Consider the following 14620-nt stretch of genomic DNA (forward strand, 5'->3'; position numbering starts at 1 on the left):
AAGTATCTTAGTAGCCTTCGGAATTTGTCGGTATTTAATAAATTAATATATTTTTCAAAATTTAGTAATTTACCGCAAAAAGGGTTAATGGAACGTTTCATGACCTTTCGCGATGGCTTATGATTGATTGTCTGTTGTTTAACGTCCCATTCGAGAATTTTTCACTCATATAGAGACGTCTCCGTATGCCCGAAGGTCTTCAAATATAGACCCGGCATCCAGGGCCACTGAGCAGCGAGGGTTCTTTGATGTGCATGCAGACGGTTACCATGACATGGAAACTTGGATTTTAATGCCTCGTCCAGCAGACCCGTTACTTTCACTTCCAATTTGAGGCGCTTGGCATAGGAACAGTCACTAGCTATGTTTACGTAATAGGTTTGAAGCGGCGCGGCGAACTAGAATCGAACCGGGGCCTCGATCACGAAGTGAACATCCTACCACTAGACTACCGTGACCGATGGAATGGCTTATATGAATAATGTTTCCGTAAAATTGATAAACTGTCCATATTTGCTGAAGTAATTTGGTTCAATTACTTCCTCGCAAAATCTTTGAAAAGCTTTTGAAAATCCACTCTCTATATACTCTCTATGTAGTAATGTCTTTCTTTTAAAAAAATCTTTTTGTCTGAATATAGAAATACTTATAGTAATATCATGACCTTTGAAAATGACATTTTGTTTTTTTTTTTTTCATATAAGGATTCCTATACATACAAGAAATGTTATAGGAAATGTGATTTGTATGATATCGCTTCCAGTAAGTGTTAACACTTTAAATTTACAGATAAAATTGAGTCGTAAATATCACCTATCAATTTGATTAAAATTTGAAGATCCTTCTTGGGAAATATTAAAAAAAATTACCCGGTTTTTAATACATGTAGTATCTTTTTTTCGAATTATTGATAAAATATAATATAACATACATTCTGTGTATTAACATATTTTTCCTGCAATATGAGAATTTACAAACTTGCGCTAAGAATTTGTCGCTTTTCAATAAAATAAATAGGAACAACGTCCAATTGCAACCTATACAAATAAATGACATGTGGTGTAGGACACTGTCGTTTTCATATTTAGACACTAAACTGATAAAGATTTGCTATCACTATTGTTCGACGACATGCAGATAGATAAAAGAATAATCTGTTTATCTTTCTGTGCTGTTTTATTTATATATCATTGATCTAGATAGGAAAACGAGAGTATAACGAACAATGTTATAAATTCACATTTTGTATTTGAGTACCTTTCCCTCAACGAGAAATTTAACTCGGTATTTCCTAATATGGGCTATATAATAAACAGCGATAAAACAACGTTTGATGTGTGAGGTAAGTACATGAATATTTTTATGACTTTAACTAATGCTACTTACTTTTGCGTGATTTTTGGTTGCGTAGGGCAGGTTTATCCTGAAATGGAAGGGTTTGACAGTGGTTTTTCATAATAGTGAGCTAATTGTAAAATGTTAAAAGGAAAACTTTAAATTATCCCTATCTTAAACAAAGATATGTTTTTAACCCTCGAGAATTTTGAAGCGTTTAGTAATAAAACATGTATAGTTTACAAATTGATCCAAAATAATTACTCAGAGACAGTCTCAAAATTACAATTGAAATGTCCTCAGACCTTTTCCCATCAACTTCCGTGCCTGTGAAAATGACCAATTACTGTCTGTACAAATCTCTCAGAGCAGGAAGAAATATTTGGCAATACCCTTCCTTTCAAGCTAGAAAACAAGTTACTCACTTTTTCTGAGAAACCTTTTACGGGTAAAAGGGAGTCATAAGTCTATCGTTTCTATTTGTTTAGAATTTGATAACGCAAAATCATTGCAGACATCATTTCTGTTACTTAAAATTTGATTGATTGTATGTATGTTGTTTTACGTCCCATTTGAAATTTTTCCACTCATATAGAGACGTCACTATATACCGGTGAATGGCTTCAAATTTAGACCTTTACTAGGCACTCAGGGCCATTGAGCAGTGAGGGATCTTTATCGTGCCAACGCCTGTCGTGACATGGGACATCAGTTTTTAAGGTCTCATCCGAAGGACCCGCAACTTTCAAGGTTTATTTCCAAATTCTTTCCAAGGTTTGTAAATTAAACGGAATGAGTTGGGGGTTGCATGAATGAGGTTCTTTACTATGGGACATTACTATTGAACAACTTTGCCTTTAACCATATTCGACTGTCAAACGAATTTTCGAGAACAAGCTTTAGCTAGCTTTAAAAAAAAATCTGGATTTGGAATCTTATGTTTGCCTCTTTTCTGACAATGAATGATTAAAAGGGGGAGCTCTGAGAGGACTCTTACCAACACCTGTATTCTTATCAAAAAAGATCAAGTATCAGTCACATTTCTGACTAAGATATGCAAAAGATTAGATTCCTTGTCCCTTAGCAAGAAGAATTTGAAATGACATAATGAAATGTATAGGCAGAATCAATACAGTTAAAATAATATTTACACGTCAAATGATTGAGTATCTCTTCTCGCTTATCTTGAGAGCACAAGGAAAGTTCAGGTTAGATTAAAGTGTTACCTTGAAATATCCATATTTTGTAAAATATATATATATATATATATATATATATATATATATATATATATATATATATATATATATATATATATATATATATATATATATATATATATATATATATATATATATATATATATATATATATATATATAATTCTGAAGAGTTCTGAAGTTTACTAAACTTCATTTAAATATGTAATCTTTTGTGGTATTATATTATTATATAACATTTCAATTAATCATATCTTGCTGAAGCCAATGAAGCTGGAAAAGGGTAGAAAACTTAATTTTCTTTCCATGTAGGAAATCCCAAAAATTTACAAAGGGATGTGACGAAATTGCAAAAGTAAACCCAACGCATGAGCATGAAAGGATCGAATAAATAAATACTGTTGAGGATACGGTTAAAAGTAAATGTGTGTGATTCTTCAAAGGTAACATTTTTTGGTAATTTGACAATGTTGCAGATATACAATATGGTGTCATATTTTGATTTCTGTCCCAGGGCTTCAAATGGTCTAAAACTTTGTCAGGAGAACACAGCTGTTCGGGGCATACGCTTAAATTATAGACCTAATATATGGTTTCTGGTGATGTAAACGACCTACATGTACATGTATTAATTATGGAAAATGAGTGTTAAGGTGTGTCTTTCAGTAGAATAATTTCCAAGAAGCTTCAACTTCTGAACCTTTGAATAAATTTCCATTGATAATGCCATTAATAATGCATCCTTCAAAAAGTGACTTATGAATTAGATTTAGACATCTATTTTTTGGTAATTGATTACTAGGTAGTTTCTTATGCTGAATGTGTCCTATATTTCTTCGCTGGGTGATTGAATAGATGAAATTCAGAATATATATTTCATAAAGTTTCAATGTAAAGCAAATTATGATGCTACGAAGAATATCTACGAATTTTCTCTTAGTCATACTTACCTTTTAGTCGAATTTTAGAGAAGTAAATTTTGGTTCAGAACTCTGCGTCCGCATTATAAGCGAATCCTAAAAACATCGATAGTTTTCTTCAAGACAAAATATTTATGTAATCGCCAATGATTATCATTGAAGAACGTGGGAACATGCAGGAAAGGTAGATCTAGGTTACAATATGAATTATCTGCAAGTTTTCACAGATTTCAATGATCTTATGTTTGCTTTAATTCTTAATAAAAGATCAAATATCGATGTCATACCCAAATATTTACATTTCCAAATATTTTTCCTTAAGATTCTTTGTAAATTAGAAAAAGTTGATGTTCTCATGAACTACCGTTTGATGAGTAAGAATAATTCCATTGTGATGTCATTGAAGTAAAAAAAATAGTGCAAACTTTTTTTTTCCAACAATGATCGTTTAATGACAAAAATATGTGGCAAATCATCAGAAAAATAATGTAAATATAAGATATGAATTTGATTTTTGAGAATTCATGAGGTACATGAACTACAACGCTTCACGCCTGCATATTGATCATAAAGCGCAACCGCTCTTCATGAAATATGCCGTCGTGAAGCGTCGTTGTTCATGTCCTCAAAACATGAATTCTCAAAAATTAAATTCATCTCTTAAAACATACCCTGAAGCGCAGGTAAATATAATAACATATTGATGTGAAACTTTAACATATTTTGGCAAAAATAGCAGGTCACTGACAAAGTCCTTTTAAATAACTTTATAAAATTCAACCGACGTATAGGCGAGCATAAATGAATCATTGTTGTGTTCATAAAGTATCCTTTATGTAAAAGCAACTATACGTTTTTATCGCAATATCATTTAGGGGTTCCTCCCTGAATGTTTGCTATACATGTATACATGTAGTAAACATTCCCTCTAGGAATAAAAGATATATAGTAAACATTCCCTCTAGGAATAAATACTTTATAGTAAACCTTCCCTATAGGAATAAATACTGTTTTGTAAACCTTCCCTCTAGGAATAAAAACTATATAGTAAACCTTCCATCTTGGAATAAATACTGTTTAGTGAACATTTCCTCTAAGAATAAAAAACTATATAGTGAACCTTCCACCTAGGAATAAAATCTATATAGTAAACCTTCCCTATATGAAAAAATACTGTTTAGTAAACCTTCCCTCTAGGAATAAAAACTATATAGTAAACGTACCTTCCCTCTAGGAATAAAAACTGTTTAGTAAACCTTCCCTCTTGGAATAAAAACTATATAGTATACCTTTCCTCTAGGAATAAATAATATATTTTGAAAACCTTCCCTCTTGGAAAAAAAATTCTGTTTAGTAAAGCTTCCCTCTAGGAATAAAAACTATATAGCAGACATTCCATCTAGGAATAAAAACTATATAGGAAACCTTTCATCTAGGAATAAATACTGTTTAGTAAAGCTTCCCTCTAGGAATAAAAACTATATAGTATACCTTCCCATCTAGGAATAAATAATATATTTTGAAAACCTCCCTCTTTCAAAAAAAAAAAAACACTGTTTAGTAAAGCTTCCTTCTAAGAATAAAAACTGCATAGTAAACCTTCCCTCTCGGATTAAATGCTATAATATTCCCTATAGGAAAAATATTATATAGTAAACCTTCCCTCTAGGAATTAAACCTATAAAGTAAACATTCCTTGAGAAATAAATACTATATAATGAATATACCCTCTAGAATTACAGTATATATGCTATATAGTAAACCTTCTCTCTAGGGATAAAAAATGTTTAGTAAACCTTCCCTCTAAGAATAAAAACTATAAATAAATATTCCTCTAGGAATAAATGCTATAAATATTCCCAATAGGAATAAATATTATATAGTTAACCTTCCCTCTAGGAATAAAAACTATAAAGCAAACATTCCCTTAAGAAATAAATACTATATAATGAATCTACCCTCTAGAAATACAGTGAATAAGCTATATAGTAGACCTTCCCTTTAGGAATGAATAATAAATATATTAGTAAACCGTCCCTCTAGGAATAAATATTATGTAGTGAACCAACCCTCTAGGAATAAATACTTTATAGTAAACCTTCCCTCTAGGAATAAAAACTATAAAGTTAACTTTACCTCCAGGAATAAATGCTATAAATATTCCCTCTAGGAATAAATACTATATAGTAAATCTTCCCCTCTAGGAATAAATACTGTATAGTGAACCATCCCTCTAGGAATAAATTCTAATTAGTAATTTAGTAAACCTTACCTTTAGGAATAAATACTATATAGTAAACCTTCCCTCTAGGAATAAATACTATAGAGTACACCTTCCCTCTAGGAATAAAAACTATATGGTAAAACTTCCCTTTAGGAATAAAAACTATATCGTAAAACATCCCTCTAGGAATAAATACTATATAGTAGACCTTCCCCTCTAAGAATAAATACTATATAGTGAACCTACCCTTTAGGGATATTTTATACTATATAGTATTTTAGTAAACCTTCCTCTCTAGCAATAAATACTATAAAGTGAACCTTCCCTCTAGAAATAAATATTATATAATAAACCTTCTCTCTAGGAATAAATACTATATAGTAAAGTTTTCTTCTAGGAATAAATACTTTCTACTAGTATAGTAAACCTATCCTTGGAAATTTTACCATATAATGAATATTTTCCCGGGAGACGATTTGCTGTATACATAGAGGATATTCAATGTTTTGTAGATGAATATGGAATTTATTTCACTCGTGAGACAGGATTTTTTGATATTTTCACGAGTGCAAAGCACGAGTGAAAATATCAAAAAATCCTGTCTCACGAGTGAAATAAATTCCATATTCATCTACAAAACATTGAATTTTCTGTTTATTACATTTTTTTTTTTTTGATTTTCCCTTTGCCTCTGTCTATTCTTAACACAGTGTCATAGGCTTGACGTCATAGTTGAGCGGTGAGACGCCATAGCTTACCAGTTGTGAGATTGAAAACATTACATAGCATAGAATTTAGCAACATATTTGGGAAGAAATTTGCAGTTTTAGCTCTATCAAGATGGTTAGTTACTATCTCTATCTTATGACAGGCCAGAAATTATTTTTTACTTACTTTGATATCCTTTCACACTGTGAGAGAATATCATTTTGGTATCCTTTTACACTGTGAGAGAATATCACTTTTATTCAATAAATAAATCACAGTATTTCACTGTTGAAAATGTAATAAATTCAGTTATCATTCCTCTCATATATAGGGAGTAATCCCATGGAACTACACATGTAAATTAATTACAAACTCACAACTCATCAAAATACAATAATTGATAACCGAATCAAAAAGAAAAAAGTCTCAGGCCATACGAACTATTTTTCTCAACTATAAGCAAGTTTTGGGTAAAGTTTATTGGAAACAGAAATTTACATATATCAAGACATTATTGAATTGAATTTTTCAATAAACTTATTAATAAATTCAGTATCCTATAACATTGATAACAGTAAGCTTATCGGGTATTCCTTTATAACCACCCTTGACATTTAATACCACAACCCAAGTTAACCTTTCTTTATGACCTATAAATAAAGAGTGGAAGACATATTTATGTATTGTCAATAATTGTGATCTAGTCGTTTGGCGCCATGTTTGGGTGGCAGTCTATACTCAGATAACAGAAGCTAAATATCAGAGGATAATCAGCATTCGAAGGGTTACTCTCTTTACTTATTAGTATCTTTTAACGAGGAAATTACTTTTTGCGACCAGTTTCTCGTTTTTGCATATACTAATCAGCGTGATACAAATCCTATTTGGTCTATGATTATTTTTATGTATCTTGCAAAAAATTCCTCTTTTTCTCGATTAATCGATCGATCGGGGGAACGAAAATTTTTACCTTCAAAAAAAAAAAAAAAAAAAAAAAAAAAAAAAAAAAAGAAGAAGAAAAAAAGAAAAGAAAATTAGGTTTTCAAACCTGTCAGACCAGGAAGTGATCTTGACAATTCATTTTGAAATATTTTCTTGCTAAGTGTAAATTTGATGTAAAATGACAAACTTCCATTTCAAACAAACCATAAGCATATTTATAATGGTTATATCTGTCAAAATATTTCCGTTTTAAATTTATGATCGGGTGTGTTTGTGTTTATCAAGAAATATATCCGTGTTGAACCCGAGGAAAAATATCCTCATTGTCTTAATTTTCATGGAAATTACAAGTGACAGTTGACATCGTTCTATTTCAACCGACCTTAAAATGTCCAGAACATTTCAAAATGATTAACACTTGCCGGTTAGAATTATAATATTACAGTATTCTTTTTTAAAATAATATAAGACGAATCACACTATATAAATATAAAAAAAAAAAAAAGACGAATCACACTATAGAAATTTACACTTTATATGCAATTCTTGTACATGTTAATTATATTAACTAATCACACTTTATTTCGATCTAGCTATATAAAAGTATCCAAGAATACAGGGAAAGGTTTACAATACAGCTTGTATAATAGAAAAAAAATTGACATGTTGGGTCACATTGAAAAATATGCACGTATTGGGGGAACACAAATAACTTTATCGTAAATCAACCGAATTCAATATGAGTAAACTTGTGTGCCATGATAAGAAACATTGGTAACAGTTGTCAAGGAGGGATTCAATAACCCGAGGGGTTATTGCATATTACATGTACACACTACCACATCTCTATTTACATCGGAACTCAATTTCGTAGTGAGGTTGAATTTCTGAGATTACATATTGACGCAAATTTAAACCTTGGTCTCCTCCAAGAATGTTCCGCAATCACATCAATGATTGAATTTATATACATAAAAAGTAAACAAAGAAATCGAAAAAAAAAAAAAAAAAAAAAAAAAAGATTAGACACTTTTCTGCATTAAAAATAAAATTATGGTCATATTTCATTTTTTTTGGGGGGGGGGGGAGGGATCTTTCATACTTGTGCATTTTTTTCATATCATTCATAAGGCCATTTATGGCAAAACTGCTAATACTAAAAAAGAATGCGGGAAAAAAAGGGTCAACGTTGCTGTTGTGCACTTTATATTTAAACTTTAAAAATATATATCATAGAGCTGCCTGATTCTGATACTAAGGAAAGGTGTCCTTAACCTTGCTATATATAACAAAGAGAAGATAAAATTTCAACAGCCATGCAAACATTAAAGAGTTTCTACTGGGGTTAAATTACACTGGGAAATAATGTGGTAGGTACATGTATTTCTATTTGAAACAAACTATTTTAATGTCCAAATACAAAATGTAAGTTAAATATGATTATAGTAAACTGTTGATTTGATTTTATTGTATGTTATTGTTGTATTGTATTGTATGCAAATTTTAAGAAGCAGAAAAAAATCATGCTTTTTAGCATATTTCTAAACCCGAGCAAGTCCATGTCAAAACGCTTTGAGATTGACATGCATTCGTCGCTATAAATAAATTTGAATGTATGCATCGCAGCATTCGCTGTTAAAAAAAAAACTTCAACCTTGTATCATCCATATATTTGCAAATTTGTCTTGTACGGTATTCAGTTTGTTTGTTTTTTTTATATGCAAGAATATTTTCATACTTAATATTTAGTGCCAATAAAATGCCACATATTAATGTAAAAGCTAGGTAACATGATATATCTTCCATATGTTTAAAACTATTTGTGTACCGTGTACTTTATGTAACTATCCAATTATCGATAATATTATATAGGAATGTTACTTAGATCCATTCAAGACATTACAGCACACCAAAGGCTCAATTCAGTTTTTCTGATCAAAAAGTGTTCGGCGTCCGCCTGTCCTTATCAGTTGTGTGTCATCTGTTAATTGTTCGCCAAAAAATTATTTTAACATATTACGCCACAAAGTATCATATGCAAAAAAATTCGAGTTGTTGAAACGAGGGATCAGGCCTTTACAATGGGAGAACATTAAGAAATCGTAAAGTCTTCTCGAGATTACAAGGGCAAGGATGGGAAATTTATATGCATGTTTATCAAATACATTATTATGGAGTTTTGGTTCAATTTTCTTTTAATTTCCCCGAATCTTACAGTCGCCAAAAAAAAAAAAAAAAAAGAAAATAAATAAAAATAAAAATAAAAGAATTAAAAATCGATAAACTTTGAAGGGCAATGTATGGATTTTTTTTTAATTTTTATTTCAAGAACTTTTAAAATTTGCAGTTATTTCAGTATCATCCATATTTACATTTCTTCGAAATATGGATCAAAGGGTAACCTCAGGACCCAACAGAGGCGCAAAGTTTTATTCGAGAAATCAACTTTATTTTTATGACCGCTTTTTCGGTTTCTTCGGACTCTTGTTTAATACGAATGCTTTTATCCAAAAGTCAGGCAAGCTTGAAATATTTGCACAACTTTATGCATTTGTTAAATTCATCCTTTTTGTTCAAATTAGGGATGTCAACGAATAGTCGACTATTCGACCATCAGTCGAAAGGACCGACGATCGAATAACGAAACGACATTCGAATAAATAAATTCAATAAAAGATTGATAAGAGATGGAATTCTCCTCCTAAAATTGAGAAACCGTCTTCCCTCAGACACTGTCGATAAGATAATTTTCCTCATTAAAAACTGCTGACTTTACAAGCAGTAAGTACAGTGATTAGAAATGCTTCACTTCTGCGAGAATTATTCGTCAATTAATGTGTTGTTTTTGTAATAAAATTATCTCGCTATACTGCGCTTTCTTTGTAAAATTATTAATTGGGCTTGATCTCATACATGTACCCAGGTGTGTTCCCGTTTTGCACACATTTGATAATTAGGTATAGAACAATAGGTGTTAAATATGTTTTGATAGCAATTATAGTCTGATCTCCGTCTGGGATTCACCTGGAATAACCTGTATTTTACTAATGCATTATAATAAATATTTAAGAGAATACATTCTGAAAATTTTACATATCCAATCGAAGATGAAGTTGATAGTTTAGACAAATATCCCTATCGCATGTCACCCTGTTTCTTTATAACCATGTACCCTTTATAGCCGTGACATGTTTGGACACTACGATAATTATTATAAAATTAATATTCTTTTACATATTTTAAAGACATTTTGATACTTGGTACAAAAAGTATATTCAAATATTTAACATCATCACAGACACCATGTGTGCCCCTCCCCCCTTTATTTTAATTAGATTTAAAAAATATATCGCACTCTCATTTTTTTATGCATCCTAAAACATCGACTTCACAGACCGATTTATGAACATGATTGACGGGAAAATCGTATATTTTGGAGAAATTAGCTGTCTATTTTAAGTAAATAAAAACACACTATCCACATTTTAGGTCCATGTGAACATCTGTGTGTAACATATGATGTAACTCTTTAAAAAATAAAAAAAAAAAAAAAGGGATTTGGGGGTAAAATTTGTGATGTACCAGTGAAGTTTGAAATAAAATTTTAGTTTCCGAAAAAGTTTCGAATATATTCGACTATCGTTCGAATAAAGCAATCGAATATTCGACTAAAGAAAATAAATATTTTGACATCCCTAGTTCAAATACAAGGTTTTTTAATTATTTTTTTTGATCTGGTTGACAATGAAAATACAGCGGGAATGAGAACGATTATCCAGGTTTTAAATATCTTCTCCCATTCTGCACATTCAAAATGAGTTACTAATTTGTTGAAATGAATGACACAAGGTCTTCGTATGAAAATTTAAATAGAAATGACAGGTAAGGGAGCATATTGATAACAATAATTATAACGTAACCATTCATCTTGTTTTGTGTTCATAATCATGGAATATTTCATGTATAGATATGGCTGCGACAACATTAGAGATGGATGATATTGATGTGGAATCAGCTAGAAATGGGGAAACGAGACACGGGTGAGTGAATTATTAAAATATGATTAAAGAAAACAGTAGTTATATGTTCCATGTGCTGGTGACTTCGTTCTATTATTACATGTATAAGTAGAATACCGGAGAGTGGTAGAATTGGTTTTTGTTCTCGAATCAGTTCAAAATTTTAAGAAACGACAGAAACTAGTCAACGAATTCTATTAAAAAAACGACACGTTTGAAACTACCCATTAATAATTAATAAACTAGATATCAAGGAGCTAGAATTTAAAACGTATTTCAATTTTTTGTTGATTTTTCGACCTTGATATGTTTCAAGCCTTTCCACAAAGCATTTAAAATCTATCTTGAAATATAGTGTATAACCATTTCAAATTACTTACTATGCCAGAGAAAAGTTGACGATTTGCATGCATTTAATAATTATGTATAGAAAAATGTATTTTATGGTAATTATCGTTTCTTTAAGCGGTTTCTTACAGATATAAGCATTAGTTCATATATGTTAAAAATGAAATGAGACATTTCTTAAGATTTTGATATGTATATTTGTGTAAAAAAATGTTTCTTGAAAAATGTTCTCACGTTTTTACGTAAAACGTTTATTAAACAGGGTCAGATATAATATCAATATGAAAATTCTGTAAAAAGACTACATATATACATGTATATTTATATAACAGTATCATACTATGATATAGCCCCAATGTCTGTGCATATTAATCCGATCACCAAGTAATTAATGACGGGAAATTCATTAATTCCCACCCGTCAAGTTACATTTTATCCTATGATCTCCTCCCGAAATCTAAAGTGTTATTCTTTTAAACTCACAGGTTTTTGTTTTCATCTGTATCTCACGAATGGTATTTGAGATACATATACTAAAGTGTCACCTAAATAATAAAATGTGAAACATAATGCACAAATTATTCTACCCTTTTAAACAACTTAATTATATATGCATGCAAACCTTAAATTTCCCCGCTTTTTCCCAAATATTCCAAGGGCACTGTATCCGGAACTATCACATTTCACATTGTACATAAAGTTCAAAAAGCGAGACAAGATAAAGAATTTAAACAATGAAACTAGATGTGTAACCAAAAGACCAAAAGATAAAATAAGATATAATTTAATATGCAAAGGAGAGAAAGAGAGAGAGAGAGTCATTCACTCCTTTGGTTATTGAAATGTTGTTTATTTTCCAAAATGATACTCTGTGAATTGCTCTAAAATGTACACACATTTTGTGTTTATTTCATGAAAGAGGTCAGAAAATGAGATTATGTTTCACAGTATCCCAAGATTTAAGTTATTTCCTTTTAGTAAACACCTATATTTACAGGCTCTTTATTTGTTCGATGATTAATATGGTCACATGGGTTGTCATAAAACATTTAGGAGTGTTTCTGCTAGATCAAGGTCACTGAAGTAGTATCTTAAATTTAAAAATTAAAATCATTCTAAAAGTACTTTAAGATATTTAAGAAGGAATAAATTATGTGGAATGATATATATATATATATATATATATATATATATATATATATATATATATATATATATATATATATATATATATATATATATATATATATATATATATATATACATGTATATATATATATATATAAGTCATGTAGTAAATTGAGACCTTTAGTAAAAATGAAGATTATTCATTGATAGAGTATACATAATTTTCTAATTATCAACGCACGGTTAGTAAGAATTCATGATCAAATGCAAGTACTAACTATTTTGTAAAAACAATTAACAAAAGATGAATATGAATTCTTGATCAAACTTGTTACTAAGGGTTAAAATAATTTGCAATTTCTTTAGAAGATTCATTGATCATTCTGATCACGCAAACAGTTCTGTTGGATCTTTTCAAAAGGTACAACATCTTTATATATTAAACTTTAACATGCATGTATTTGCATAAAATGATCAATTCTATACTACGAGATAGCCTCCAAATTAAATAGCTGTGCAAGGAAAGTTACTATTCTTTCAATTGATTTATAGATTTTCTTTGCTATACATAGATATTTAGTGGAACTTTTCACAAAAAAACCCCTTACGATTAGTACAAACAATATTAAATTCTCTAAAAAGCATCTAAGTTATATTAATAGATCAAAAAAAAAAACTTATATGTCTATTACATTAGGATATATTGCGAATAATCCTTGAGAAAAAAAAATATTACTTTTATTAATATAAGAAATTACAGAGTTGTCAAATTTTGATCTTAGTCGTAAGGTTGTTTTGTGAAAAGGGGCTACTGATATACAATAGATATGTGTTTATCATCATATGTGTATGAGAAACCTTACAAGTAACATACCAAGGCGGGTGTAGCATAACCACGATACATGAACATGTATATGAATGTCGTAATTTTCTACAAGGGTATAATGTTTTACTGATAAAATGCATGCGCACATTTTGCATTTTAAGTTTCAAAATACGAGTAAAAATTTTTAGCTTAAGATGAATTGAAAAAGTCTGCTCTTTAATCATCCTTAACATTAATTATTTTTTAAAGAATTTATTGATAACGTATCATATTTTAAAGTTGCAAACTTTCACTTCTTAATTTTAGTGTATCGAGATTGTCGATACACTGAAACTAAAAAGTGAAAGTTCGCAACTTAAAAAAAGAGAAATGTTATCAATGTCATCATCATTCTGACGTTAGTAAAAACAATTCCAACTTCCTGGTTAGAAAGTATAATTAACATTGGACAACATTAATGTAACAACATTCCTTTTATTTATAATGAGGTATAGTTCTAAGGCCAAAGTCTACAACAAAGAATAGAAGAATATAAAGAAAATTATTTTTAAAAATGTTACTGTTTGTGTAAACTTATTACAGAATAGATTTTAAAACACATGACTGTTCATAAACAGTCAGATGAGATACAAAAGTATCATTTTCCTCAATCCTCATTGTTATAATACGAGCAAAAAGGTAGGGCATGGCTTTTTTCGGTAACTAATCTGCTCCAAATATTTTTGCCTAGTCACTTGTGCAGAAAATTAAGTTCACACTTAGAATTTTAAGGCTAACCGACTAGCATAGATCACAATGTATAATATGCATACAACTTCAGTAACATCGGAATGGATTTGCTTCATCTAATCTATCATTAAGTCAAATGCTGACTGACTTTTTTCATACTAATTGTTAAGCCATTATTTACATACTGAATTGTCGACGGATTTTCCCGTTATTTCCCGATCA

The 14620-nt window shown here is 30.0% G+C and overlaps 1 protein-coding gene across 2 annotated transcripts in view; it reads left to right on the forward strand.

Annotated features, from left to right (window-relative positions):
• LOC133180271 (chitin synthase-like) overlaps window positions 1-14620 on the forward strand; it is a 33919-nt gene that overhangs the window by 10719 nt on the left and 8580 nt on the right. The window contains exons 1-2 of one of the 2 annotated variants that reach the window (XM_061314814.1): window positions 1249-1342; window positions 11316-11388. In XM_061314814.1, coding sequence (XP_061170798.1) covers window positions 11318-11388 — 71 coding nt within the window. In that variant the 5' untranslated portion in view covers window positions 1249-1342; window positions 11316-11317. Of the gene's footprint in view, window positions 1-1248; window positions 1343-11315; window positions 11389-14620 lie in introns of those variants that run through there. The other variant, XM_061314813.1, reaches the window with a different exon arrangement.

Source organism: Saccostrea echinata, unplaced genomic scaffold, assembly GCF_033153115.1.
Source record: "Saccostrea echinata isolate AGI-Se365-2 ecotype Australia unplaced genomic scaffold, CSIRO_AGI_Sech_v1 ptg000006l, whole genome shotgun sequence".
NCBI lineage: Eukaryota > Metazoa > Mollusca > Bivalvia > Ostreida > Ostreidae > Saccostrea > Saccostrea echinata.